The sequence below is a fragment of the Monocercomonoides exilis genome, assembly GCF_001643675.1.
Source record: "Monocercomonoides exilis strain PA203 chromosome Unknown scaffold12-1864167, whole genome shotgun sequence".
Taxonomy (NCBI): domain Eukaryota; phylum Preaxostyla; order Oxymonadida; family Polymastigidae; genus Monocercomonoides; species Monocercomonoides exilis.
Genome location: NW_027150557.1, coordinates 1,811,563 through 1,838,347, shown reverse-complemented (window position 1 = coordinate 1,838,347; position 26,785 = coordinate 1,811,563). Strand labels below are relative to the sequence as shown.

Genomic DNA, 26,785 nt, shown 5'->3' with positions numbered 1-26,785 from the left:
AGAAAAATGAAAATAATCTGGAAGCAATACAGAAACAGCTTTAAAGTTTTTTTTCGAATCAAACAGTAGATACATCTGATGCAAAGGCCTGCTCCAGTTTGACGGAAAAAATGAAGATCAGAGAGCATACACAAACGACGCAAATTCATTTGTCAAAGACGATTCAGAGATGTGAAGAGTGGAAGGAAAATCTTTCTTATGTGATACTTTTCTAACGTTGTATCTTTTGATAATTAAAAGTTAATTACAATTTTTTCACAGCAAGTTTTTTTCTTTTCACTTATTTTAAGTCAAAACAAAATACAAATAGAATTTAATTCTTTTCATTCTCCTCAAAATCATTAATCCCTTATCTTTGATTTCTCTTCTTCAGTTCTCTGAAATCACATGTAATTTGGAATAGCAAGAAAAGAAGTCGAAAAACGCAAAATCACTCGAAAGACTGGAGGAGAAACATTCATTTTTGAAAACGAGCAAATGAAAATTGATTTCTTCAAGAAACTTCCAAGCGTTAGGTTAATTAAATTAAATAATTTAAAGGAAAAAAGGAGTAAATTGAAGATCATTGAAGTTTTATTAACCTTTCATTTCATCAAAATGAAGCGATGAAAAAATAAAGCTGTTTAAAGACTCAAAGGAATATTCGTTTTCGATTTTGTGAAATGATAAAAATAAAGATATGACGCTCATTTGAAGTTTGTCAAATTGTGATATGATGTTGAAAGAAAAAATAAATAAAAAATTTGATTTACAGAATAAATAACATCTCATTTCCTCAAGCAATAACGGAACAATATGATAAATTACAGATAATAAATGAAAAGGATTTTTGTTTTAAAAACAAAACAAATTCAAAGTTTATTGAATCATTGAATGATGTAAATAAAAATTGAAATTCTGAGATACAAAATTAAATCATTTCCTAAGCATTTACAAAATAATCGGAAAAAATTAATGATAAATAAGGATAACACTTTCCGTTTAAAAATCTAAAAGTTTCATGAAAACTTGTGATATAATCTTCATATCCTTCTTCTTCTATCTTTTCAAATATCTTTCTTTTCATCTCTATTCGTTTCGTTTCTTCGTTTTCATTACTGGCATTTTCTTTCAATCTTTTTGAAATCGTAAAAAAAATTCTCAAGCAAATGCATACAAAATCGTCTTCGAATGTTGATTGCTGAATATTCTCCAAAATCAAATCAAAAACACCTTCTTTCAGCAAAACATCAAAACTAACAGATGTATTGCGAACCATTGCTTTAAAAAGCTTTATGTACTCCAGAAATCTTTTATTTTCATTCTCTCTTGTTGCTACGAACAGTGTGACCAGGCAATGAATCAGTCCAACAATTTCCTCATTCAACAATTTGAATACGAAAAAGAACAATAATACTGTATCGAGCCATCTATCAAAAATAAACTTCTCTTTCACTTCTGTTTTCCTCTTCTCTTTCACTTCTTCTCTTTCACTTTTCCAATCCACGCATTTAAATAGATCATTCAATTCTCTAGCTGCTTCTTTCGCAAAATGAAGATCATTCGTTATAAATTCCTCCAAGGTTCTATCATTTGCAACTCTGTTGAGCAAAAACCGCCAAACATATTGATACGCAAGCTGGGTTAGGTTGCGATGCTTTTGATGATATTTGATGATTTCCATCGTCTTATTTAAATACAACTCTTGACCCACTTTCTACAATAAATAAATAAATAAATTATAAAATAACATATATATTCAAAAAGAAAGCAAAAACCCCATACAAAATATCCGATAACTTCACTCAAAGCTAGCAATGCTGTTTCCACTTCTTTTTGTGCTTCATTATTCTCCTCTTTATTCAATGAAGCCTTCAAAAGACAAGGTAAAATTATTGGAAGGAGTTGTTCGTTAATGTGCACACTATCATGAAGCATAATATAACATTCGCAAAGGTCGACCAGAATCTTTTCATTTTTTTCTTCTTTCTTGCTATCTTCCGCAAAAATCATCTTTTCAAACTTTTCGTTCAATAGAGAATCATGAAATTCATTAATCCGCATATCATTTGTTTTTTTGAAATGTCCAAAACACTTTGACAGAAAAAGTGCATTTTCCAGTGATATTTTCTTTTCTTCAATCATTTTATTCATTCTGTTGAACATTTCTCTTTTGAAAATTGAATAAAAATTTTCTCTATTCATAGAATGAATGGTATCAATTATTTCTTCTATTTTAACTTTCTGCTCAACTTCAGTACTATGTTCTAGATCAGAGAACAATTCTTCGAAAATCATAAGAAGTTGGAAAAATCTTTCCTTCCAATAACAGTGAAAATGAACAAACTCGAAAAATTAGTGGTAAGGGATAGCTCTTGAATTTCGCCTTCAGTTTTAATACGAATTAATGCATTCATTTAATTTTCTGCAAGATACATTCAATACACTTTTTAAAGTCCATCAAACAAATAATATTACAATTATTCAAACATCGTTATTTATCGGACAAATTGAAAAGGTTGCAATGAACGCGAATGATGCTCTTTTTTTATTTTCCTCTTTGATCAAACCAACAAAAATTCAAACGGAAAAAATGGATATTTCGCATATCCACTCTCAACAATGTTATTGACTTGAATTTATTAAAGCTTCACTCAGCATAACTCATAGCATCATTGAAGATAAATGAATTGAAAAACTGAAGGCCAAAAAGTATTAAATGAACAAAAGCATTAACCGTCCAAGAAAAAAATAAGACGAATTGCAGAAGAGCATGACCGTATGCTTCAATAAATTGTTCAGGTTAGTTTATCAAGAAATGTATTATGTGAATATTTGTTTGAAAGCCAACTCCAATCACGAAGCAATAAAATGCACTGCTTTTCATGGTTATTACAACAACAAATAAACAGACACTTTTGAGCGATTTTATCAATCACTTTCGGTAATAAAAGCCATAGGCGTTTAAAGGAAAGGAAGTCTGAAGAGGAAAATGATAAAAATTGAAACCCATCTCTGATGAAAACAAGAAACATAAAAGTCATTTTTTTTCGATTTCAAACTTCAAGGATGCAATTTAAAAGGAAACCTTCTTTCTAAAAATTCAGTTGCTGTTTTATCAAAAAGAGCAGAACAGATACAGCCGATGACACACATTTTTTGAAAACACGCGAGCAGACCGAAGGAATGAAATTTGATTGCAATCGAAACTGGATTTTCAGGCAGAGCAAAAGAATTGAAGATAAAAATGATAGCAAAAGTTCACTTTCAGGATCTTATATGTTCTTCCATTTATGAAAGTGAAATTTCAAAGTGAATTGAAGAATGAAACACTATGAGTATGAATCGAACAGAACATGAATGGAAGAGTACAATTATCTTAAAAGAGTTTCCTTATCATTAATAGTTCACTTTGACATCTGAAAAAGAATGCAAACAACAAAAAATTCAATTCTTTGAAGCGTCCTGAAAACCCACTCTTCAAAACGCAGAAACAAGAACAATAAAATTCAAAAAGAAGAAGCTTTTTATCCATCCGCTGCAAGCAATTCGTGTAGTGATAATCGTTGATAAATGAGATTGTTAACAATATTGGAAATTTTAGTTGAAGGAAGTTTCATCACATCGGAGAAATAGCCTCAATTGTTGAAAGAAATTGTCAGGAATCATCAACTCTTTTTTAAGCAATTCAAAATGGTTGATGAAAGATAAAGAAAACGAAAGCGAAAAGACAAAGCAGAAAGAATTATTTTGAAAATGTTATCAAAAACAAATTAAAAGTTTCTTCTTTTTTGATTTAGGATTGATATGCATAACTTTATTCCAAAAAAACAACAGAAAGCCAATAAAGTTAAGATTAGTTAAAATTTTGATACAAACTTGTTCTTATAAGCGATAAAGTGTTAATAATGAAATTTGTTTTTGTTCTCCTTTTTGACTAAAAAAAATAACAAAAACAATTCTTTAAACAAAAACAAAAATATTGTCAACAATAAAACAATTCAGTACCGATAAAACAAAATATGAAGAATGGAATTCTACGAAAATGAACAAAATTTCAAAAAGAATATTTTCCATGCAAAATAATTTGTTCAGCTCCTATAAAAATTAAATTTAACTAACCATTGCAAATTGGAGACCGATGAGTTGCCATAATTTCTTGTATTTGAAGCATTTCTTCATTTTGCCTTCGGCTTTTTTTGTGCTTCATTTTCTCAGCTTTGAAGCTTCCTTCGCTTCTGCTTCTTTCATCCGATTCTTTGCAAATCAAATCAGGATGTGTTGGAGAATGCACAAGCGGAGGAAGAGGCACCCTTTTGGTTCTTTGCACAGGCGAATTGGCAGAACGAACAGATGATGTGCGAGAAAGTGATAGTGTTCGAGGAGAAAAGCTGGTTGATGCATAATCTTCTGGGACGGTTGATGCAGGCTTGACAAACAAAGATGAAGAAATTGGAGTTATGCATGGAGGAAATATATTCACAGATTGAGGTGTCAAAGATTCTGAAGGGAAAGTCGAGAATCTTGGCTGAAGTGAAATCTGAGGTGAAGAAGCTGATAACAGCTTTCTCTGAGGCAGAGCCTTCTACTTTTGAGTGCTCAGTGCACGTTAAGCAAGCAACTCATCATTATCACTTTCATTTTCAAGACTTTCTGCTCTTCGCATATTTGATTGCGGGGCTTATCGACCTCCATCAAAAATGCTTCGTCTTCCTTTTCCAGTTCCAAAAGCTCGTTGCGTTCGGAATACACCAAACATTCGTTGTTCCATGGAAGAAGCTCTAACAAATCGAGCAGATCTGCTCGAAGCTCACAAGTCACCTCCGAAATACGCTCAATGATAACAGACACATCAAGTACATCGACATTGCTGCGTGTCCAGGAGAAGAAATAATCCAAGAGAAGGCTGCGGATGGAGATGCGGTGGCAGATTCCAATGCGTGCTGAGAGAACAGATGTGGAAGCAGTAATGAGTTGATATAAGCGCTAATACGTAATAAGAGTTATTGGCAATTGAATAATTATTGAAGGAAAAAAGGGCTGCGACGCCAGTTTTGTTGAAGTGGCATTATTTTAATCCAGTTGAGATGAAGTTTCCTGGATTGACTGATTGATATCTTAAAGAATGTTTTTTGAGATTTTTATTTCTTCATTTGTTGGAACATCTTCGGAAGAGTTATTTTAATTTGCAACATCTGAAGATGTTCCGTTATCAGCTGCACAAGTTATTGCAGCAGAAGATATGTACAACGGTGAAACAGAATCAGCAACGTCAACCGAACAGAAAACACACTCTTTTACCATCTGCTTTTTCTTCACTTTTTCCAGTTGTTCCTGTTTCTCCTCATTTTGACAGTTCTGTATTTGTTGCATTGCTTTCAGCTTTCTTATGCAATGCCCCATTTCTACAGAAAGCAAAGAGAGACAGAAGAACCTGGATGTAGAACAACTGACTCAATAATTTGACATTCTTCATAATCTATAGAGTTGGATGAGACAACCGCTTGCTCATATTCGTTCAAGCCGTCTGTCTCTTTGCTTGTGATGTTGAGCATACCTTCTTCGGACGGAACATCTGCATCAGTCAACTCGCTTTTTCTGTTAGTCTCCTCAATTTCTGGAGTATATTCCTATGAGTTTTCTTTGCCACTTCTGTCTGCTTCGTAACTCTCAATCAAACGGCGGTTGAGACTGCTTTCGCATGAGCATCCACCATCGCGCCAGTTTTGCAGCTGCTCTGCGTATTTTTCGCCCATTGCAATGATTGAGTCAACAAGTACTTCAAATGACAGCACATCCAATTCAGCGTCTGCTTTCACAAAAGGCGTTAGATATGTTTTGTAGTAGTCTCTTATACGAAGCTCGAATTCGTTCAGATAAGCTGAAGTGAAAAGAAGAGAAGACGGAATGATGGAAGAGGAAGGGGATGAGACAGACAAGGGAAATGGAAGTGGCCAAGTGGAATTTCTGACAGGAGTCAAGAAAGGCGCACTTGATGAAAGAGAAGAAAAAGCAACTTCAGAAAAAGTTTTCTGACCGTCGAGTGATGACATGAGAAGTGGAGGAAATATCCGAGAAGCTTGTGCAAATGAAGAAGACAAGGAAGAAGAGCAATTGAGAGACCTTTTCACAAGAAGGACAGAACAGGAACCAGAATGTCTTTCCGGACGAGGCCTACCTTTTTGTGACGGAGTCACGAAATGTTCATCTTCACAGGCAACATCCTTAGGACTGGTGACACTGAGTGTCAGCGAATCAATCGAAGATGATCTCTGGTGTTTGATGTGTGAGTATTGTGAAGAACAGTCAGATTGATATCCACAGCGAATGGGGACATCCAAAGGAGTTATTGGCTCTTCTCTTCTGTCTTGCTGGGGTATAATCCTTTCTGGAATGTCATATCAAAATACTAGGTTTTCTATCATTTAACACCAGAATGTTGAATTATATTCTCACTGAGAATTTTCTTTTATAATAGACTATCAATGATTACAACCTTTTCTATTATTAACGAGGTTATAAAATGAATATCAGCTGGAATTCTAAGATACATACGAAAATCATTTTTGTTTTCTTTTTTCGTTTTTCTCCTCTTTATTTCACAAGTGATATTCCTCAACTCTTAATATTCTCAATTCAAACAAGGTTAAACTTTCTCCCATAATTATCCAAGAACTTCTGTTCAATTTTGTTGCAACGAAAGACAAATATTCTTTCTCAACAATTGAAAAAAAATACAAAAATTTTTAATTTTTTTCCAATAACCTGAGATTCTATTTATTTTTCTCTATTTTAACCTTTTTTTGGTTGAGACTTGTTCAAGTTTTTGAGAAAAGATAATGATAATTTTTATACACACTTCATGTTATTTTCAATTTCTCCAGTTGTTCTTTTCTGTTTTTTTCTTTCACATTTCTTTCATCCTTTCTTTTTTAAACCTTGTTGCTTTTTTTCCTTTTTTAACCAATTTGTGCAAATTATTAAGATTAATCTGCTTTTTAACAATAAAAATTGCCTCAAAAAAATTCATGCTTATTCCAACTTCATCTGATTTGGACATTATCAATATGTTAAAAAAACTTTTTCAATGTGATTTTTGAAATTTCATTTTTAATTTTAAAAAATGAAACTTTTTTGTTCGAAGTCAATCAGTCACAAAAACTGTTATTTTTCAGCACTTTGCTATCTTCAAAAAATAGCAGTGGATGTAGTCAACGATGTGCAAAGTTCAACAAAAACAATATTCAAAGAAATATATATCTTGTTAAAATTCTAATATTTTGACTTCAAACAGATGAATATGTGAGAAATAAAATCTCATTCTGTAATTCACCATTAGACAAAACCTTAACTGTTTCGAAGAAAGTGATTGACAAACAAAGAAAAAACGAAAAAATTGTGAAATTTTTTCAATTATCAAGGGAATAAATTGATAGCTTCCACGGGAACAAACGACAACATATGTTTCCCGTCTTTTTCCTTTCCATTATTTGTTGAAGAGCATCCACATGCTTTCCATTTTCACTTTTGTTGTTACAACAATTCTTTTAAACATAGATAGTAATTTTATCCTCAATATCATTATTCAAATGAATATCAAGTTAGCAAGCGCAACTTTGATCATTTTTTCTTTTTCAATTCAATCTTTCGAAATGTGAATCCTTATGTCTCAGTTCAATCGATCTAATATTATATTTATATTTTTTAATGCACCATTGACATTTGCATTTGAGTTGTGGAAGCGTTCACGTTCGTGCTTCGTATACTTTTGCCAATGCGTTTCTGAGATGATAATAATTTAAAAAGAAAATTATGCACGGACCGTTGATTTACAAAATCTTTCTGTGCTTTTAAATGGAAATCAATTCATGCAAAGTCAAACAGAGAGGAAGACCGAGGAAAAAAACACGAGGAAGACCTCCAACGAAATCGAGAAAAACATTTCGACTGTCTGTTCCAATGATATTCTTATTTGAGAATGACAATAGACTTCAATTTCAGTCAGATTATTAAAGATGATTCTTTTGAATATAGCGATTACGATGATAATTCTAACACAAATACAGAAAAAGAGATCGAAGATGCCAAAAAGAAAAAAAGATACTCAAAATCATCAATGAGCAACAGCCTGACTCCTTCAGTGTCAGAAGGACATACGCCTTCTTCAAAACTTCGCAAAAAAAGATTACTCGATGATGATTCATATTGTGAATGTGACTTGTTGACGCAAATCAGAATTAAGCAAAAAGATAAAAAACTCAAGAAAGATAGCTTAAAAAATGTTCAAACATTTTATCTGGGGCAAATGAATTTCAAATGTCCAAAATGTGGAGCGTTGCATTTCCACTCGGAGGTTCCAAGGAAAAGATATGGGAAAAATATGTTCAATGATTGTTGCAACGGAAATCTTGAAGAAACTTTTGAAAGAAGTTCGTATCCAGATTTCTTATTTCAACTATTTCAACACACTCATGCAGAAAGTTCAAATTTTTTCAAAAACATAAGGCAGATCAACTGTGCATTCGCTTGCGGATCCTTTTCTCCTTCGTCATTATTTGAAAACGGTTTTGACTATGTGATCAGAGGAAAGATCAAAAGGAACATTGCTCCGATGATACCTCTTGAAGACAGAAATCCTCGCTTTGGTCAAGTCTATGTTTATGAAAGTTCAAAGGCAGTTCAAATTATTAAAAATGAAAAGCAAAATGAAGATATTTCCATCGAAGTACTAAATCAGCTATCTTCATGGTTCCATCAATTTAATCCATTCGCGACAAGTTACAAAATGATGAAGGAAGTTTACGAATCAGAATTAATAAACGCAATGAAAAACGGAGATAACCCCAAAAAAGTGTTTCTTGCTTTTGATGTTGATGGCTTCAAATTAGGAAGTGATCATGCAGCAGTCAAATCCAATAAAGTTGCTGCAGTATTTGCAAATAAAGAAGGAAAATTGCCTACACAGAATTTGTCTATTCAGGCAAAAGATGATCATCTGTATTCTATTTCGATGGATAATCCACTTTGTGATCCTCTATTATATCCATTATTTTTTCCAAATGGAGAAATTCATAAAAGAAAAAGGGATCAAACTAATCGAATCATTTTATTCCCAAAGGAGGAAAATGAGGTCAACGGAAAAGAAATTGAATTGCCAAGCGAAGATTCTGATCTTGAAACAAATGAGAAAGAAATTACTTATCACCAAAATCCTTTGAGACAAAATATTCCATTTCGCTCTGATGTAAGAGCTCATGCACTCAACATGATTGCATTTCGTGAAACATGGTCACCTATGCATCTTGCTGGGAAATTATTTCAACAATATATCGTTGATTCTTTTTGTCGAATTGAAGAAATAAGACTTTTTTACTTTCGGAGTCATCAACAGGAGTTATTTGGATACCGCTGCAACAGGACCTTTGATGCGCTCAACGATAATGACTTCGATTCGAACAATTCATCATCATCCTCAACTTTATTTCCAACTGAATCCTCTTCAATTTGCTGTCCAAGTTGTTATTCACCAAGAATAATATTGCCTTCCTCCTTTGTTGGAAGTCAAAGATGGCTTCAACAATGTTATATGGACGCAATGAGTATTGTTTCAAGGTTTGGGAAGCCAGACATTTTCTTGACCTTCACATGCAATCCAATGTGGAAGGAAATTCAAGAAAATCTTCATTATTCACATTTAAGAGCTTCAGACAGACCAGATCTTATTTCTAGAGTATTTAAACAAAAGTTGGACGAGCTTATGAAAGATTTGAAACGAGGTGTTCCATTTGGTGAGCTTGAGGCATATGTTTACAAAGTTGAATTTCAGAAAAAAGGACTTCCACATTGCCATATGCTTTTGACTCTTAAAGATCGCTTCAAACCTCGTTCAGCAGAAGTTGTGGATCAACTTGTTTGTGCAGAAATTCCTTCAATATGCAAAGGAGAAGATGATGACGGTATTCGATCATTGGTTATGTTGCATATGGTGCATGGACCATGCGGCACTAGTCATCCATCTGCTCATTGCATGGTTGATGGCAATTGTTCAAAAGGATATCCAAAGCAATTTTGTGATCGCACTTTTAAAGGAAAAGATGGAAAGTTTGTCTACAAAAGAACAGATTTGACTTCGTGTGAAATACACAAGAAACCAATAAATAACAAGTGGATTGTTCCGTATAATCCCTATTTATTGAAAAAATTTAATGCCCATATAAACGTAGAAATATGTTCTTCAGTGAGAGCTGTGAACTATCTGTTCAAATACATTTACAAAAAGCCTGAATATTTAAAGGAAAAAATCACAAAACTTGACAAATGCCAAAACTTAAGTGAAAAGTCGCAAACGTCAATAAGTTGCCCAAATATTTTCAATTCGCACAAAGGATCTGAAGCTTCAACAGCATTGATTTCTTCGGATAATGCTGAAAAAAGTTCAGAGTGTATTTTATGTGAAAAATCTGTGGATTTTGATACGAGAACAAATATATCAACATTAAATGAAGCAATTACTAGGCAAATAAATTCGGAACAACCTTCAAATAAACGAAGTATTTGTGATTATCAAGTTAAAGATGAAATAAGGGAATACATAAACCTGAGGTTCGTTGGATCATCAGAAGCATATTGGAGACTTGTTGAATATCCTCTCCATAAAATGTCTCACACTGTTGTCAGATTGGCTGTGCATTTACCAGAAAAAGTTAGACTTTTAAGTGAAACGAATACATTACATAATACCTCGTGCTCATCAAAAGATTGCGAAACAACATTAACGGCTTTTTTCAAACTGAATAAAAAAAGCTTGGAAATGTTCGGATCAACAGTTGTCGAAAACAATCAAGATTCAAGGAATTTCACCTACCCAGAAATTGGTCTTCATTTTCGATTTGATCTTCGTTCGCATTCTTGGATTTTTCGATCCCGCAATGTCAACGTCATTACGCGTTTGTACACTGTTAGCCAAAGAGATGAAGAAAGATATTTTCTTCGAATTCTTTTGCTTAACGTGAAAGGCCCCACTTCGTTTGAAGATTTGTTATATTTCAATAAAGAAAAATATAAATCATTCAAAGAGGTTGCTCTTGCGCGTGGACTATTTACTGATTGTTTCAACTGGGATCAATGTTTGGAAGAAATTTCAAAAAATGCAAATGGGAAACAACTGAGAATAGTTTTTTCTCATATCTTGCTTTTCAATAATGTATCTGATCCAGTCCATTTATGGAATAAATACAAGTTGAATATTGCAGAGGATTATTTGAGCGATGATATAGAAGAAGAAGCTGCTGTAAACAAAGCTTATTATGAAATTGCGGACATTTTTGAAAATGAAAATAAACAACTTAAAAAATATTTGCCACCTCCTTCAGAACGAATTTTCGATGTTGAGGCATGTAAAATGACGAATGATGAACATTATCTTATCGCTGAGCAAAATATGAAACTACTCAATGATAAACAAAAAGAGATTTTTGAGGATATTGTCGAGCATATTTGTCAACGCCCTCCTTTCATGGGTCGAAATTGTCGCTTTTTGGATGGTCCTGGGGGAAGTGGGAAAACGTTTTTATATGTCACATTATATCACTATCTATGTAGCAAAAATATCATTTGCCAATGTGTTGCATGGACTGGGATCGCAGCAACTTTGTTGCCAAAAGGGAAAACAGTGCACTCTTTTTTTCATCTTCCTGTTCCCATTGATGAGCACAATGAAATATCTCTCATGGACATTCATTCTGAGGAAGCCCAGTCATTAAGGAAAGTTAAATGCATCATTTGGGATGAGGCGTCAATGGCACCGAAATGTGCATTAACTGCAATCAACAATTTATTGAAAATTTTGAACGAAAATTCGTTGCCGTTTGGTGGGGTAATGATGATTCTGGGAGGAGATTTTCGCCAACTTCCTCCCGTTATCAAAGGAGGAAGCAAGAATGAAATGATTACTCAATGCATCAAATGCAGCGAACTTTGGCCGTCATTTGTTACGCATTCACTCGCAGTTAATATGCGCGCGCGCGATAATGTTGAATTTGCAGAATACCTGAAAAAAATAGGAGAAGGTTCTTTTCCTGAAACTGATCACAACTCGAAAGTTAATATACACAAATGGAGAGTTGATAAAGACGATTTAATTCATTTGGTATTTGGTGAAGATAACTTAAATTCTAGCAATCACGATAATTTGTTAGAAAGATGTATTTTATGCACGAAAAATGAAGATACTTTCAAAATCAATGATGAAATTTTGAATTTGATTCATTCTAAATCAAAAACTTACACAAGCATTGACTCAGCAGAATTTAATAATCCAATTCATGATAGAGTTTCTTTTACAACTGAGTTCATCAACCATTTAACTCCTTCTGGACTTCCTCCACATGAACTGAAATTAAAGGAAGGGGCAATAGTCATCTTGATGCGCAATCTGGACATGTCGAATGGTTTGTGCAACGGTATAAGACTAATTGTGGAAATGTTAGGTGAAAATTATATTGAATTATCATTAATGTCTTCGGATTACACAAAACGAAGAAAAATAATATTATCTCCAATTTTAATGATTTCAAGAGATAACACTCTTCCGTTTTCCCTAAAGAGAATTCAATTTCCTGTTAGAGTTTCTTTTGCAATGACCATTAACAAAGCGCAAGGGCAATCTTTTCATCACGTTGGGTTATATCTTCCAAACCCAGTTTTCACTCATGGTCAACTATATGTTGCAATGAGCAGATGCCGTTGCAGCAATAATTTATTCATCGCTGTCCCAAACAAAAAGGAATACCAGCACGACCGCGTTCTCAATGTTGTCTATCCTGAATTACTGTTTTAGTCAAATTACTATATTGATGTTTGATGATCCTTTTGTATCCAGAATTCTTTCTTTGCTAAAATATCAGTTTTTATTAAATAATTATTATTTTTTTACGTTAATTTGGAATAGGGTAACAGAGTAAGAAAAATAAATTTCGTGACAATAACAAGCATTGAACTTTACAAAAGATATCTGATGAAAAGAATTCTTTAAAAGTTTAAGTATTATTTATTGATGTTGAAAACGTCACATTTTATTATTCTGTTTTTTGTTGAAAAACTTATTCATATCTGAAATTTACGTTTTGATAATTGTATTTGTGAAAAAGAAAAAAGAATACCCAATGAACTGAAAACTTTCTGAAAACCCCCCGAAAGATATTTCACGTGGATATATTTTGGAGGAAGTTCAACATGAAACTTCTTCAAATGAAAATAGAAATTGAAAAAGATAAGTGCAACAACAAGAAGACGTACAAACAATCTTCATGGAAGAACGTGAAACAAAAAGCTTTCAATAGAATTTTTTTGATATTTTCTGTTTTCATCTTCTTCTTCTTAATGATGATTTATCAATTGATTGAACGCGCAAAACATTATTTCAACTTTTGCTCAATATTCTTGTTTGTTAAATAATTGTCACAATAGTCTCACTTAATTATTGATAATTCATTTATATCAACTTTGAAGTGTTATAATTTCATGTTCAATTGCTAAAATATTATTTTCATAACAATATTCAACTCTTGATTTCCAACGAGATGATAACATTTTTTTGAAGCGTGCTGTTGAAGTTCATCCACGAAAGTGAACTGATCGAAAACAAAGAATAAATTGTACAAAAAAGTGGCTTTCCCTGACATGTTTATTGTCTTGAATGCCTTTCATAACAGAATCCGTTGAAAATATGTCATCCTTATCAATACATTCAAAAAAACTTTTGCATGTTTCGTTTCTCGTAATCGTATTTAAATCTTCTATGTAGCTTCATTTCTTCGAATTTCTCTTCATACGTCATCTTCTTCCTCGTTCTTCTATCTTTATTAATCCTTTATCCATTCTTTGTTCTGCACTATTCATTGTATATCGCATTCCTCATTTCTCTTTCCATCTTACAATTCTCTTCTTCATTTATTCACTCTTCGAGTTTATGAATTCTCCTTAGAACTTCGTCTTCAACGAATTTGTTTCAAATTTCTTCAAGTAACTTCCCATTTGCCAGTAATACGGCTTTGAAGAAAAATGGATATAAAGAAATGAACTACGCAAGACATAAGATTTAGCTTGATTTAACAAGGCAATCTACCAAGTTCAATCGCCCGAAAAAATGAAACAAAATCTTCAGAAAATAAAAAATCTTTAATGCATGAAAACTGACTTTCCTTCAAATAAAATCTCATTGGATCAAAATACTTTCCTTTTCTCTTCACACTATACTAACAATGCTTTTGTTGCTTCCTTCAAACTTGTTTTCATTTGCTTTTCCCCTGAAAACGCAAACTTCATAATTTCCTTTTTCAAGGTAGCATGAAAAAAAAGATCTTTTGCTTTCAAAATGGAATAATTTCAATGAGGAATTTATAATTGTCTTTTCCATCCGTAACATATTGCATTATTCCGCATAGAACTTTGGAGAGTTAGTCACGTCAATTTGTTCTGGATTGTCAAAAGTTTGAAATCCTCTGCTTTTCAGCTCAAGAGAGCTTAACGCTTGAAGCAATTGTTTGTTTTCTGTTTATAATTATATTTGTCTTTTTCCTTTGTTCAATTGATGAAATATAAATCAGAATGATTGGATTTTTAAATAAAAAGAATTTGAAAGGCTCAAATTTAGAAAACATTTTTTCATGCGATTTCCTCAGAGGAAACACATATATTCATTTTTTTTTCTTTTTATTTTTCTTTCTTTCTTTCTTCAATTATCAATGGTCGAGGTAATGAAACCCAACGTAACTATTTGCAAAGAGCCATAGAATCCAGTTACTGATCCAAAAATACCTCCAAGAAAAGAAATAAAGCGCTATTAGTATCATACAGTAAAATCTCTTCAAAACACAAACCATAGAGCAGATTTTGTCTGAACAAGTTCCAAAATGTGATCCTTTTATGAAATTTTTGATAATTACTTTTGTTTTCTTCTTTTCAGAATCTTTAAGTTATTTTTAACTTTCAATGAAACTGATTAAATTTTAAAGTTATTAAAAATAAATATACCAATAAATTTAAGGATTTCAAGGTAATATGTTGTATTCTATTGAAACATTTCAATTTGAATTATCAAACTTTTTATTTTTCTGAATGGTTTCAAGGAGAGTTGTTGTTCGTCAATCCTTTCATAAAGCCTATGTCTTCCAGTAAATTTTTTAAAACCACAAAATTTATGATTCAACGAATTGATTACAGATTCATTTTGGATGCAACATTTTTGATTGAGTGTTTTGAAAATTATATAAAGGTTTAAAGATATTGCTAAATGTCGGAAGAAAAAAGTCGAGACAGAATTATCATAGGAGCTGGATTTATAGGATTTGGTTTAGAACACTTCTATTTATACCACTTTTAAAGAGAGTAATTTGCTTTGTTCTTTTGCATTAAAGGAGTCTTTTTTTTCATTCTTGGTATTCTAACGTTATTTGATTCTGGATTTATTGCTATCGGAGACGTTTGCAAATTAAAAATAGTTAACATAAAAATATTTATATTTATATTTGTTTTATACAATCTGTGCACATTTATTTGATAACTAAATATTTCTCCGCTTAGATCATGTTTCTAATTGGACTAATTGTCTATCAAGGACCAAAAGATGCAATACAACTTTTTATTGGTAAAAGTGAAAATAAAATAGTCGGAACAATATCATTTGTTATTGGACTTATTCTTGTTTTTCTAAGATATCCATTTCTTGGCGTAATTTTCCAATCTGGTGGAGCATTTCCGTTGTTTAAAAATTATCTACCTAAAGTCGTTTCGTTTTTAACAGGTGTACTACCAGGTGGAAGAATGCTCTTGTCTATTCCATGGATTGCTCGAGTTTGTTTTTTTTATTTTCACCAATTAAAAATTTCTGTTTAAATATTATTTAATTGTTCAGCTTGCGGAATCTGGAAGAGAGGGACCTATTTTGTAGATATTTTCACTCACAATAAATTCTTTTTTGACCTATCTTTGGCAATTTGTTAAAATGTTTCTGCTGTCACTCTTTCATATCATTAATTCAAGTCATATTCATATATATTCTTTGTTTCAGTATTATGATTAATTAAAATTGAATGCGTTGAGTATTTTCATTCTCGTTTTTTATTACTTGGTTGGAATAAATATATAATTAAAAGGGATAGATCAAATTATTTCCTCGTTTTTCGACGAATATAGAGCGATAATTTCTTTCAAAGCAAATTGTCCTAAATACAATACAGTATAGCTTGTCATTTTGTGGAAATGAGTTCATTTGGAAAACATCAAGGGATAATTGATACTGCTGATACTTCTTCTGTTTGTATTGGATAATTTAAATTTTATAATTACATACATTAATTTTCTCCAATGCGCATTAATGCATTTATTATTTTTTATTGTATTATTTTAATGGTGTATTTTATTGTTTTTATATATGCTTCGAAAGAAACAAAAAATTTCGAAAATGCATCCTTCATCGGTTCCTAAGAAATTAAATTCTTGTATGTTATTTCTTTTGTGTGTGCAAAATGGAATTTTGAACATTTCTAATTTATACTTTTTTCTTTTTTCAGCTATGCAAAATATAAAAATTGGAACTTCATCTGGAACATCTTCGAGATTTATAAAAAATTCTACGCAGACAACACCAATTAAAAATCCATTTTCTTCGATGTCTGCGCTTTCTCCTCTTCTTCAACAACCTTTCCCTTTAGAATCAACACCAACCAGACATATTACTCCGTCCTTAACAAATGGGGGTGCACTTCTTGCTTTGAAACCTGGAACTGTTCCGACATCTCCTCTTTTGCCAATATCTGCTGCGCATTTTGGTCCATTAATTCCAATTGCCGATAAAAAGCCAGATGGCATTTATCCTGATTTGCCAATCACATCATCTCCAATACGTCAACAAATATCACTTCCTTTTCCAACGCCGCTTTTGCCACAACCACCTATTAAAGAAAGGATAATTGAAAAAGAGCACATCAGAGGAAGAGAGGAAGAGAATGCAATTGACATTGAAAAAATACATACAAAAGGGAAAAGCAAAGGAAAGCAAAAGGAAGAAGAGAAAAGGCCATCATTTCAAAACAGAGACAATCGAAACGACAAAGAAAAACCGAAAGAAAATCACAAACAGAAGGCTAAATCAAAAGATGGCGTTGACGAAAAAGGTACAAAATATCAGGAGAATGCGCACGGTGCGAGTGGATATTCCGATGAAGAAGCCTTCGAAGAAGACAGCAGCAAAAGCAGAAGCAAAAGCAAAAGCAATCTTCTAATTGAAGAACTTCAAAAGCCCGCCATCAAAAATGAGACTTTTAGTCCCTCTTTCGAATCAGCAGTCGAAAAATCAAGTGTTCAGCCAATTTCTCATATTTCCTTTTCTGAATGGTGTTTTGACTGCGAAGGATTGGCGACAGATAAAATCATCCCTCTTTCGCCTTTTTTGCGTCTGTGCTTGGTTTTGCCACGTCCGTTGGCATTCTACCCGATTTCTCGGCTGTTCTTAGACTTCGAAGCGAGGCACAACAGCGATCTCGCTTCAGACAGCAGACAGCCGCCTTTGGAAGGAAGAGCCAATTCCCTCTTTTTGCTTCCACTTCAGTTCCACGTCACACCCAAATGGTGCAGCCCACTCGCCTTCTCATTGCACCTTCTGAAGCAGACACTCGCACATCTGCACGCACCCTGCCTGCAGACAGCTTATTCGCCCATAGCAGTCTTGTCTTCCCTCTGCCACTTGTTCATCTCTTCTCCATTGCATTCAATTCAGCCTTCTCTTCCAGATCCATCTTATCCTTCAAAATACACTTCTTCTTCTTTATCTTCTTTATCTTCTTCTTCTTCTTCTTCTGTGAATGATCTATCGAATCAGCATGCAACACACAGCTCTTCATATCAGCTGCTGCCATCTCATTCATCTTTCACATCGAATCTTCTGAACCTCTCTCCTCTTTCTGATGTGATAAGCGGAACTTCGTCTTTCAGCTGCATCGTCAAACTGTATTTCTATGCGTTTAACTCAACTCCTCTTCTGTCTGCTGCTTCTGCACCATCACCGGGTGTTCAATCAACTTCTTCAAATTCTTCTTCTTCCATTTCTTCTTCTTCTTCTTCTTCTTCTTCTCTCCTGCCACAAAGTGATGATCAGCTGCCTTCGCCTTTTTGTCAGATTGGCTCAACTCTTTCTTCTTCCACGCTTCTTTCGCTCTTCTATTTGTATTCACCCAATTCATCAATCTCTTCTTCTTCTTCTGCTTCCCATTTCACTTCTTCCTCATTGTCTTTTCTGTCTTTTTTGCATTCATCTTTTTCTGAGCCTTGTTTAAATGAACCAACATGTCTTGTTTTGCTGGCGCTGTTTTCTCTTCTTTCACGCGGGTGGATTTTTCTTCCGCTTTCTCTCTTTTTCTCATCTCTGAATGCACATCATAATTCAACAACAACAACAACTTCATCATCATCATCATCATCATCATCATCATCATCATCTTCTTCTTCTTCTTCTTCTTCTTCTTCTTTTAGGCTTTTGGATCAAAATTTGAGTGACATCAATTCAACTGATATGAAAGAGAAAGCTAAAACGAAAGAAAACGAGAGTTCCAATGCGAAGAATAAAAATGCAGACAAAACAGAAACAACAACAAAAAATGGAAAAGGCGGGAAAAAAGGAAAGGGAAAAGCAACAGCAAAAGAAGAAGAAAGCAATCAAGAGAAAGAGAAAGAAAAGAGCAGAAGCAGCTCAACAAGCGAAGATGACAGAGAAAGCAAAGCGTCTTCCTTTGAAGATTCGATTGGCCAGCCGAGTGAATGTGTTGGGTGGAGCAGCAACAGAGTGGAAGAGAAGGGTGCTGTGGAGAGGAAAGAGAAAGAAATGGAGCTTTTGATGCTTCTGACACCAAATCTGATTAATTCTTTGTCATTCTTCTTTGACAGCGATGGGCATCGTACAGAAGAAGAAAGCATTTCAACAAAAGAAAAAAGCAAAGAAGAAGAAAAGACGCCAACAAAAACAAGCAAAAATCAGCAAAATCAGAAGGATGCGAAAGAAAAAAGTGGAAAAGAAGAAAAGAGGAAGGGGAAGAACAAGGAAAAGGAAAAGGAGAAAGAGAAAGAGAAAGAAATCTCAAGTGAAAACGAGAAGAAGAAGAGGAAGAAGGATTCAGAGACATCAAGTGTAGATTCCAATGCCAATGCGACAAGCAGCGAAGAAAGCAGCCATTTTGAGGCAGATGAAAAGGCAGCGCTGCCACAATTTGTGGTGAATGGGGCATTTCAACAGAGAGAGTGGATTAAACACATGAAAATGCAGCTGGCGAAGCTGAAGGCGCTGAAAGAGGCAGAAGCGAAGCTGATTTCGGAAGTGAGAACGAGAAGAGAAGAAGAGAAGAAGCAGAACTTGAACGACAAAGAAATGAAAGGCGAGCTGACGCGAAGGCAGGTGAAAAGGACGAAGGCGAAAGAGGAGAAAGAGAAGCTGATGAAGAAGAGGAGGGACAAGAAGAGAGAGAAAGAGCTGAACGAGATGAAAAGAGAGGCAGACAGCGTCACAACCAAATTGGCTGATGCCTTCATCCACATCGACGAAGCAGCGATGGCTCAGTTTGTCTGCGAAGAGCTTTTTGGCAGTTCAGAAAATGCATCTTCAGATAACTCGAATGAAGGCGCTCCCACTCAGACAGAAGGGCAGATGGTGTCTGTTGAGTCTTCCTCTTCTCTTTCTTCGCTGACATCGCACTCTTCTTCCTGTCAGAACTGGCCACTTGGCTTGTTTGTCATTCCATCGGCATCAATCGACTCCTCATTGCATCGCTTTGTCTCACTCGATGAGACATCTTCTGCTCTTTCTGCTTCTGAAAATCAATCTCTTTCTCTTTCTTCTTCTGAGGTTAAACAAAGCGATTCAACAGATGCTTCAAATGCCTCATCCAAAAAGCAGCAAAAACAAACAACAAAACAACTTGCAAAGAGCAAAGAAAATGCTAATGTTTCGACAGAAAAAGAAGACGAAAGCAAAACAGACGAACAAAATGAGGAAGATGTGTTGGATGAAGAAGAAGAGCTTTCTCCTTCTCTTCGGAATCTTCTCCGTTCCCATTCATATTTCTTCTTTGATCCGTTCAGCTGGTCAATTCGGCCTGTTCTGTCAGCCAAGTTGAATGAGCACTTGAATTCTTCTTTGGAGCACTCAACACAAACAGCATCTGCAACAGCAGAGCAGCCATCTCCTTCTTCTTTCCTTCCTCTTCTCCTCACAGCATCAGATCTGACTTCACTCTTCATCTCTTACTCGCCCTGCCTTCAGCAGCTGCATTCTGTTAACAGACTGTCAGAAGAGCTGTCTTCATATCTGTCTTTGTATTCTTCTTCTTCTTCCTCCTCTTCCTCCTCCTCTTCCTCCTCTTCTTTGTCTTCTGTTGGTTCTGCTTCGTCACTTAGCTCTGTTCCTTCCTCAAGCGCACCAACAACACCAACCACATCTCATTCTATTGGATCTGCTGCTTCAACTTCATCTGCTTCATCATCGTCTAATTCATCAGCCTCTCCTTCTCTCTCTTCATCTTCATCGACATCGTCTTTGTCTTCACAGCACTCAACACGCCGTCTTCTTGCTCTTTCCAAAGTGAAAAGCAGTTTTGCCTCTCTTTCGATGATCAGTCAATGTTTGGACTCTTTGGACGAGATGGCACGATCAGCTGGAGAAACACTCGAAACAGCTGAAAAGCAGCAAACTTCAACAACAACAACTACTACTACTACTACAACAACAACAACAACAACAACATCATCATCATCATCATCAAAACATTCAATTGGCGAATCCTCTTCTTCTCCTTTTGTGTTGCCTGATGCAGACAGAAGGAGCATGCTTATCCAAAGAACACACAATTTGTTGTATCTTCTTCGATGGAAGCAGCAATTGTGCCTCATCTTGCCAAAAGAGTCGTTTTTGTCTCGTTTTGACTCTGCCCTCTCTTCCTTCGCTGTTCCCTCATTTGACTCACTTCCTCCCTCTGCTCAGTCATTTCTGACTGCCAACCGCTCTCTCTCTGCGCATTCGGAAGACAAACAGCTTCTTCTTCTGAACTCGCTGAAATCTGATCTGACTGAATATTCCTCATTTCGAGACCAGCACACGTCATCCCTTCTGCCAGCAGACATCAAAAGCAGCCTTCTTTCTCTCCATTCTAATTCTTCTTCTTCCATTTCTTCTTCTGGATGCCCCCAGCTCTCTCCACAAAGTGCTCTTCCGGCTGAACATCACTCGAAATCTGCCTCCCCCTCTCTTGTACCTCATCCTGGCCCTCACCCCACCGCCCCGCAATTTGCTGCCAATGCCCTTCAGATGAAGAAATCCCCTTCGCATTCTCTTTCGCCTGCCCCTCCCTCTCTCCCTCTGCCCTCTTTCAACAGCTCTTCTGACCAGAAATATGCAGCTGCACTTCAGTTGAATGGCTGTCCTGATGACTCTTCGCTTTCATCAGACTTGTCTTCGCCCAAAAGACACACCCGCTCCAAAAGGCATTCCCATCGTCTTCATTCACATTCGTCCTCTTTCTCCTCTTTTCCGCTGACAAGCTTCTACTCTTCTCATAAACACAAGTCATCTTCGCAAATCTCTGTCAAATTGATGCTTCCTTCGCAGATCTTCCAGATGGTTCCGTCTCTTCCTGCAAAGCACCGCTCATTTGGCAACTGCAGGAAAAGTGTGAGCCCAACTGCGATGAAAAGAAAGGAATCTGATTAGAACATTGATTTTGTTTCAATAGTTGTGTTGATAATTCATTTTTCTTATTAATAGTATTCTATTAATCGATTATCCATGCATGCCTCTTTTTGGCATGCTGTTTAACTTTAACTCACTTCATCTTTCAAGAAGTTGTAAAGAAATAAACATTTGAAATTTTTATTTGTTTGGCAGGACATTCAATTTATTTTCTTCATGTTTTTTATTTTTTCAGAAAATTATTGTTCAAATCATGTGAATTCAAAATAGTTCAGTTTCATAAAGGCACAGATGATTTTTTTTAAGAAAATAATTAATGAAGCAATTTCATTAAAAGGATTCAAAAGATTTAATCATTGATTTTTTTGATAACCCTTAATCACTCACATCAAAATATCATCCAATTCGTAAAAATTCTACCAAAAGGCAAATAATATGTCTAATATTCACACAATCGGAGCAGGAAATGAAGATAAAGGAATAGGAGGAGCTGCTATCCCTTCTCCCTGGGGCTCTCCAGCCCGTCAGCAGTCATCTTCTGGAAGCTCTTCTTCATCCCGCTCGTCACAGAATTCAAAGTGGGGAGCTGGTCGATCCATCAGTGGAAAAACTGCAGAAAATCCATGGTTTTGCATTTCTTTTTGTAATTTTTTTCTCGTCGAACAATTAAATAAACAGGAAAAATTCGTCCACTTCTTCAGGTTCCTCCCATGAATCTGATTCTTCTCGAGCAGAAAGAGGTGGGATTCATACAATACCGGCATCTTCAAGTGATTATGACCCAAGTACAATGGCATATGCGGTATTATATTTTTTAATTTTTTTGTTTTTCAAAGTGTTTTTCAAATATTATTTAAAGCAAACTCAACCAATGATATCGCTATCTGACTCCGTATGGAGCGATAACCTTCCTCCTGATCATATTCCAGGAACTTGCGATGTATTCTTTGATTTCATTTTTCATTGTTTTTATGTATAAATAATTTTATAATTTTTTAGGTACTTTTGGTAAGTTGCGGATGTGGTTGCTTTGTCGGACCATGCTGTTCTGAAACAAGAAAAAAAGATTGGTGTAACGTTTTGAAGATGTTTACTTTTTGGATATCAATTGTTCAAGTTTGATAGATTGAGAGTTTTTAACAAATACAATATTTACAAATTTTACACAACTTTTTTGTGTTTGTTTGCATTTGTTTTGCTGCTTTAAGTTGGTTATGTTTATCGTTTCTTATGCACTTGGTGGTCCTTTGGGTAGCGGACTTAGCCCATCTACATACGCACTAATGCAATTAGGAGCAAAATATGCTCCATATATTCGTTATAAATATCATGTATGCAGCAAATGAAGCGAGTAATAATACTTTTTTTTAACATGCAAATAAATATCATTATCATTTTTATTTAACCTTTCCTTTGCACGATGATTTGTTCAAGTTGAGAAATGTTATAAATATTGTTTTTTCTGTTGTCAATTTAAATAAAAAATTAAATGTTGCTTTTTTGTTGTTTAATCATTATGTATTTTTTTGTCTTATTTTTCTTGTCTTGGTTAGTTTCATCGTCTAATATTGCCAATGTTTCTACATGGAGGCTTGCTTCATTACATCTTCAACATGTACTTCCAATTTAGCATTATGTTCTACAAAGAAAACACTTGGGGTACTATTTTGGTGTGTATTCATAAAAGAATGAATTTTTTTTTCATTTACGCTTCGCTTCTTTTGGCTGTTAATGTTGTTTTCAGACGGGGTGTGTATATGTTGTGTCAGCTATTGCTGGCTCTATTATGAGCTGCTGTTTATATCCAAACACAATATCTGTTGGTGCTTCTGGTGCATTGCTTGGAATATACGGATTCTTCATCATAAACATTATATTAATTTGGAAGACTTTGCAAACAATGCAAAAGTGTGATTTGCTTTATTATTTCTTCCATTGTTGCTATGAATGTGTTTTTTGAACTTATTCAATATTTCATAGAGTTTCATATGTCATGTCAATGATTATGTTCTTTGTCATAATGCTGATAATGGGATTTACCATTGGTGGGATTGATCAAGGTGCGCATTTGGGAGGACTCCTCTGCGGCATCGCAATGGGGCTGATATTCTTGCCCAAAAAGCATCAACTCGTCCCTCGGATAATCGGAGCCGTATTTTTTGGCATTGTGTTTTTGGTTCCATTTCTTGTGTTTTATTTGGCAGTTCCAGTTGCAAAGGTTTAATAAATATTTTAAGGCATATTCATAATACATTGCACAGTTTCACTTCACCAATATCTTTGAAATTTTTGTTTTCCTTTCATTTTATTTATTTGCTTATCAATTTGTTTGAATGTTTCTTTTGGGTTAACTTGTCTTTTTCATTTTGAATTTTGCTTTCACAAAAGGTGTTGCTTTCAATATCCATTATTAGTTTGATTTATAATTTTCTAAACTTTTTTTTTTAATAAAATGATTCGCTTTTTAATTGAGATTTTTTTTTTTATTCGAGGAGAATGATTTTGAATTTGATAGAAATTGTTTCCCAAGAAAATTGAAACTAAATCTTAAAATACTAAAACATAATTCAGTTGCACAAAAATTGTCCAATCAGTTCAATTTATTCATTCCTTTCAACTTTCCTTTTATTTGGGATCATTCCAAAGTTTTAGAGGTTTTCAATCTGATTCAATTCATCGCATTTCTAGTGATAAAAGATGACAAAATTCTAACTAAATGTCAAAACCCTATTTATCATGTTTCATTGCATCTTAACATTTGTTGTGTTTTGCAGTATCACTCAATCTATTTGTGAAAAATCCTCGTTGTATTTCTATCTTTCAAAAAATGATCAAAAATATGTAATAAAAATTATAAATGGAAGAAATCGAAAGAACGCGAAAACCACCGATTATTTCCAAAAACTGGACGTGTTGCTGGGTGTGGTGTATAGATTTTTGTTGAATTTAATTAGAAATAAATAATTTGCTTCCTTATCTATAAGGGACATTGCTTTTATGGACCTTCTATTTGCTCTGGCTCGTTTATAATTCTTGTGGTTTTGGCGATTGGAGGATTGTTTGCAGAATAAGTTCACTTCATTATTTAATTTTTTTAATAATTTATTTCAACCTTTCTTAGATCCCTTGCAGCTCTTATTCCTCGAATGCATTTCACAGTTTCTATTGTTGAAGGAATACTTGGAATGGGACTAACCCTTGTTATTTTAATTATTCTTGAAACAACTGATCCCGGCATTCTTCCGAAGGCTCATCAATTACCACCAGGACATTATCTTCTCCCGAAAGAACAGCCTATTGCTCTTTTTAATGAAATCACTTCGATTCAGGAGCAAAACAATCAAAACGAAATGATTGATCAGGTTGAAAATTCCCCTTTGAATAGAACTGCATCGGATGATGCACATATTCAAACAAAAATTGATGTTGTTGGGAATAAAGTTTGTAAGATTTGTGGAATAATGCGACCAAAAGGATGCAAACATTGCTATGAATGTGGAAATTGCGTCATGGGGTTCGATCACCATTGCCCAGTCGTTAATAATTGTATTGGAGAAAGAAACCAGGGTCTTTTCATGTGGTTTTTGATGAGCTGTGCATTTTCGCTAATAATGTATGGAATAACTGCATTTGTAATATTTATCATAGATATAACAAAAGTCGGATGGGAGAATGCTACAGTTTGATTTGTTGATTTTCTTGATAATTAAAGTCAAAAGTTTTGACTTTGCTGATTGAAAAATATTTCTTATTAACTATTTTTTGTTAGAAACAAGACATGTTTCTTATTGGCGTTGTTTTGTATTGCACTATTGTCTCCATAATTCTTCTTCCCTTCAGTTTTTTTCATGCATATTTGCTGTGGACAGATCAATCAACTGTTGGCAGAATTTATGGAATTCAAAGTATGAACAATTGTGAGTAAGTAACAACAAGTATAAATTGAATTTTCAAAGCATCGAAATAGAAAAATCATTGGAGATTTTCTAAATGAGAAGAGACTTTTTTATGACATTGCTTATACGGAATTAATTTTTTTTAATATTTTTTTTTGATTATTTTTCTATTCGTTTTTTGAATAATTTGAATGAACATTTTTTGAAGATGACAATAAAAAAGGGTTACGCGTATTTCTCAGCCGTGCTTGTCGTCTTTTACCAACTTTTGTGACAAATTCTGGTTACAAAAAATATAAGCGTTGCTGGCCAATAAGATGTGAGTCTCTCTACAAGCTGAATAACCCTGATCAGCCAATGGAAAGTGAAATAAGTACATCAAACGAAAGTTTATGCAGAATTCAAAATCAAATTGATGTTTCAGATGCGTCTGAGTCTTTATCTTCTCCTGTGTTGAATCAACCGCATTCGATGCTTCACATGGGCTTTGGTACAAGCTCAGATTCATCTTCATCCATTTTGCCACAAGAGAATATCGATTTCTCTCAGAATCAAACAGACATACGCCAATCATATTTCGAATCTGATGAACCATCTTTTGATAAAAAGAGCTGAAACATTCTTTCAAGTTCATTTCTAATTTATAATTGACTTTATCAAAATTGCTCTTACAGAATGGAAGATATGCAATACATTCTTAATAACGATGAAATTTTGTGGAACTTGATAATAACTTTTGATGAGAGTTTTCGTTATTTGAAAACATAATTTGATTTTGAATGTGTTTTCATATGTGATTATTTCCGGTCTTGATATTTTGTGGAAATTTCATTTGGCACGTTCAACCGATTCGAACATATGTTTAAATTTTTGAACTTAACAAATTTGATCAATTGTTTTTGCTTTTTGTTCGATGAAAAGCGCCTTTCATTTATTTCGAGTATTGTTTAAACATTATAATTATCCTTTTGGTATTATTCTTTTAAAAGTACTTTATTGCTTGGAAGAAACAAACAAAAGAAGCATGCTGTATCGTTTCTTATTTTATTTCGATGATGTTTGGCTTTTGTTTACCTTTATGTAAGAAAAAAGAGGGTTATGCTAATTCTGCAGATAAAAAATGCCATTTTAAATAAAAACTGAATAAAGCATTGAGTTTTAACCAAAAATATCACAATTA

At 34.1% G+C, this 26,785-nt stretch overlaps 5 protein-coding genes across 5 annotated transcripts; 4 read left to right on the top strand and 1 right to left on the bottom strand.

Moving 5' to 3' along the window:
- Positions 1-5,609: 5,609 nt before the first annotated feature.
- MONOS_5620 (uncharacterized protein) lies at positions 5,610-6,641 on the bottom strand (the record flags this gene model as incomplete). Its single annotated transcript, XM_067875788.1, has 2 exons — positions 5,610-6,367; positions 6,632-6,641. 2 exons carry the CDS (start codon positions 6,639-6,641, stop codon positions 5,610-5,612), a joined length of 768 nt encoding a protein of 255 aa, XP_067731426.1.
- Positions 6,642-9,574: 2,933 nt separating this feature from the next.
- On the top strand, positions 9,575-10,106 carry MONOS_5621 (putative Helitron helicase-like domain at N-terminus; the record flags this gene model as incomplete). The annotated part of the gene is made up of 3 exons (XM_067875789.1): positions 9,575-9,591; positions 9,679-10,009; positions 10,068-10,106. 3 exons carry the CDS (start codon positions 9,575-9,577, stop codon positions 10,104-10,106), a joined length of 387 nt encoding a protein of 128 aa, XP_067731425.1.
- Positions 10,107-15,271: 5,165 nt separating this feature from the next.
- MONOS_5622 (uncharacterized protein) lies at positions 15,272-15,928 on the top strand (the record flags this gene model as incomplete). The annotated part of the gene is made up of 4 exons (XM_067875790.1): positions 15,272-15,329; positions 15,396-15,460; positions 15,562-15,831; positions 15,893-15,928. The coding sequence occupies 4 exons, from the start codon at positions 15,272-15,274 to the stop codon at positions 15,926-15,928; spliced, it is 429 nt and encodes a 142-aa protein (XP_067731424.1).
- Positions 15,929-16,239: 311 nt separating this feature from the next.
- Positions 16,240-21,997, top strand: MONOS_5623 (uncharacterized protein; the record flags this gene model as incomplete). The annotated part of the gene is made up of 3 exons (XM_067875791.1): positions 16,240-16,293; positions 16,424-16,478; positions 16,551-21,997. The coding sequence occupies 3 exons, from the start codon at positions 16,240-16,242 to the stop codon at positions 21,728-21,730; spliced, it is 5,289 nt and encodes a 1,762-aa protein (XP_067731423.1). The 3' UTR covers positions 21,731-21,997.
- Positions 21,998-22,121: 124 nt separating this feature from the next.
- Positions 22,122-26,646, top strand: MONOS_5624 (putative Clan S-, family S54, Rhomboid-like serine peptidase). Its single transcript, XM_067875792.1, has 12 exons — positions 22,122-22,335; positions 22,388-22,511; positions 22,569-22,649; positions 22,709-22,825; positions 22,918-23,040; positions 23,263-23,379; positions 23,454-23,617; positions 23,690-23,927; positions 24,694-24,767; positions 24,831-25,389; positions 25,479-25,614; positions 25,814-26,646. The coding sequence occupies exons 1-12, from the start codon at positions 22,145-22,147 to the stop codon at positions 26,218-26,220; spliced, it is 2,331 nt and encodes a 776-aa protein (XP_067731422.1). The 5' UTR covers positions 22,122-22,144; the 3' UTR covers positions 26,221-26,646.
- Positions 26,647-26,785: the final 139 nt, after the last annotated feature.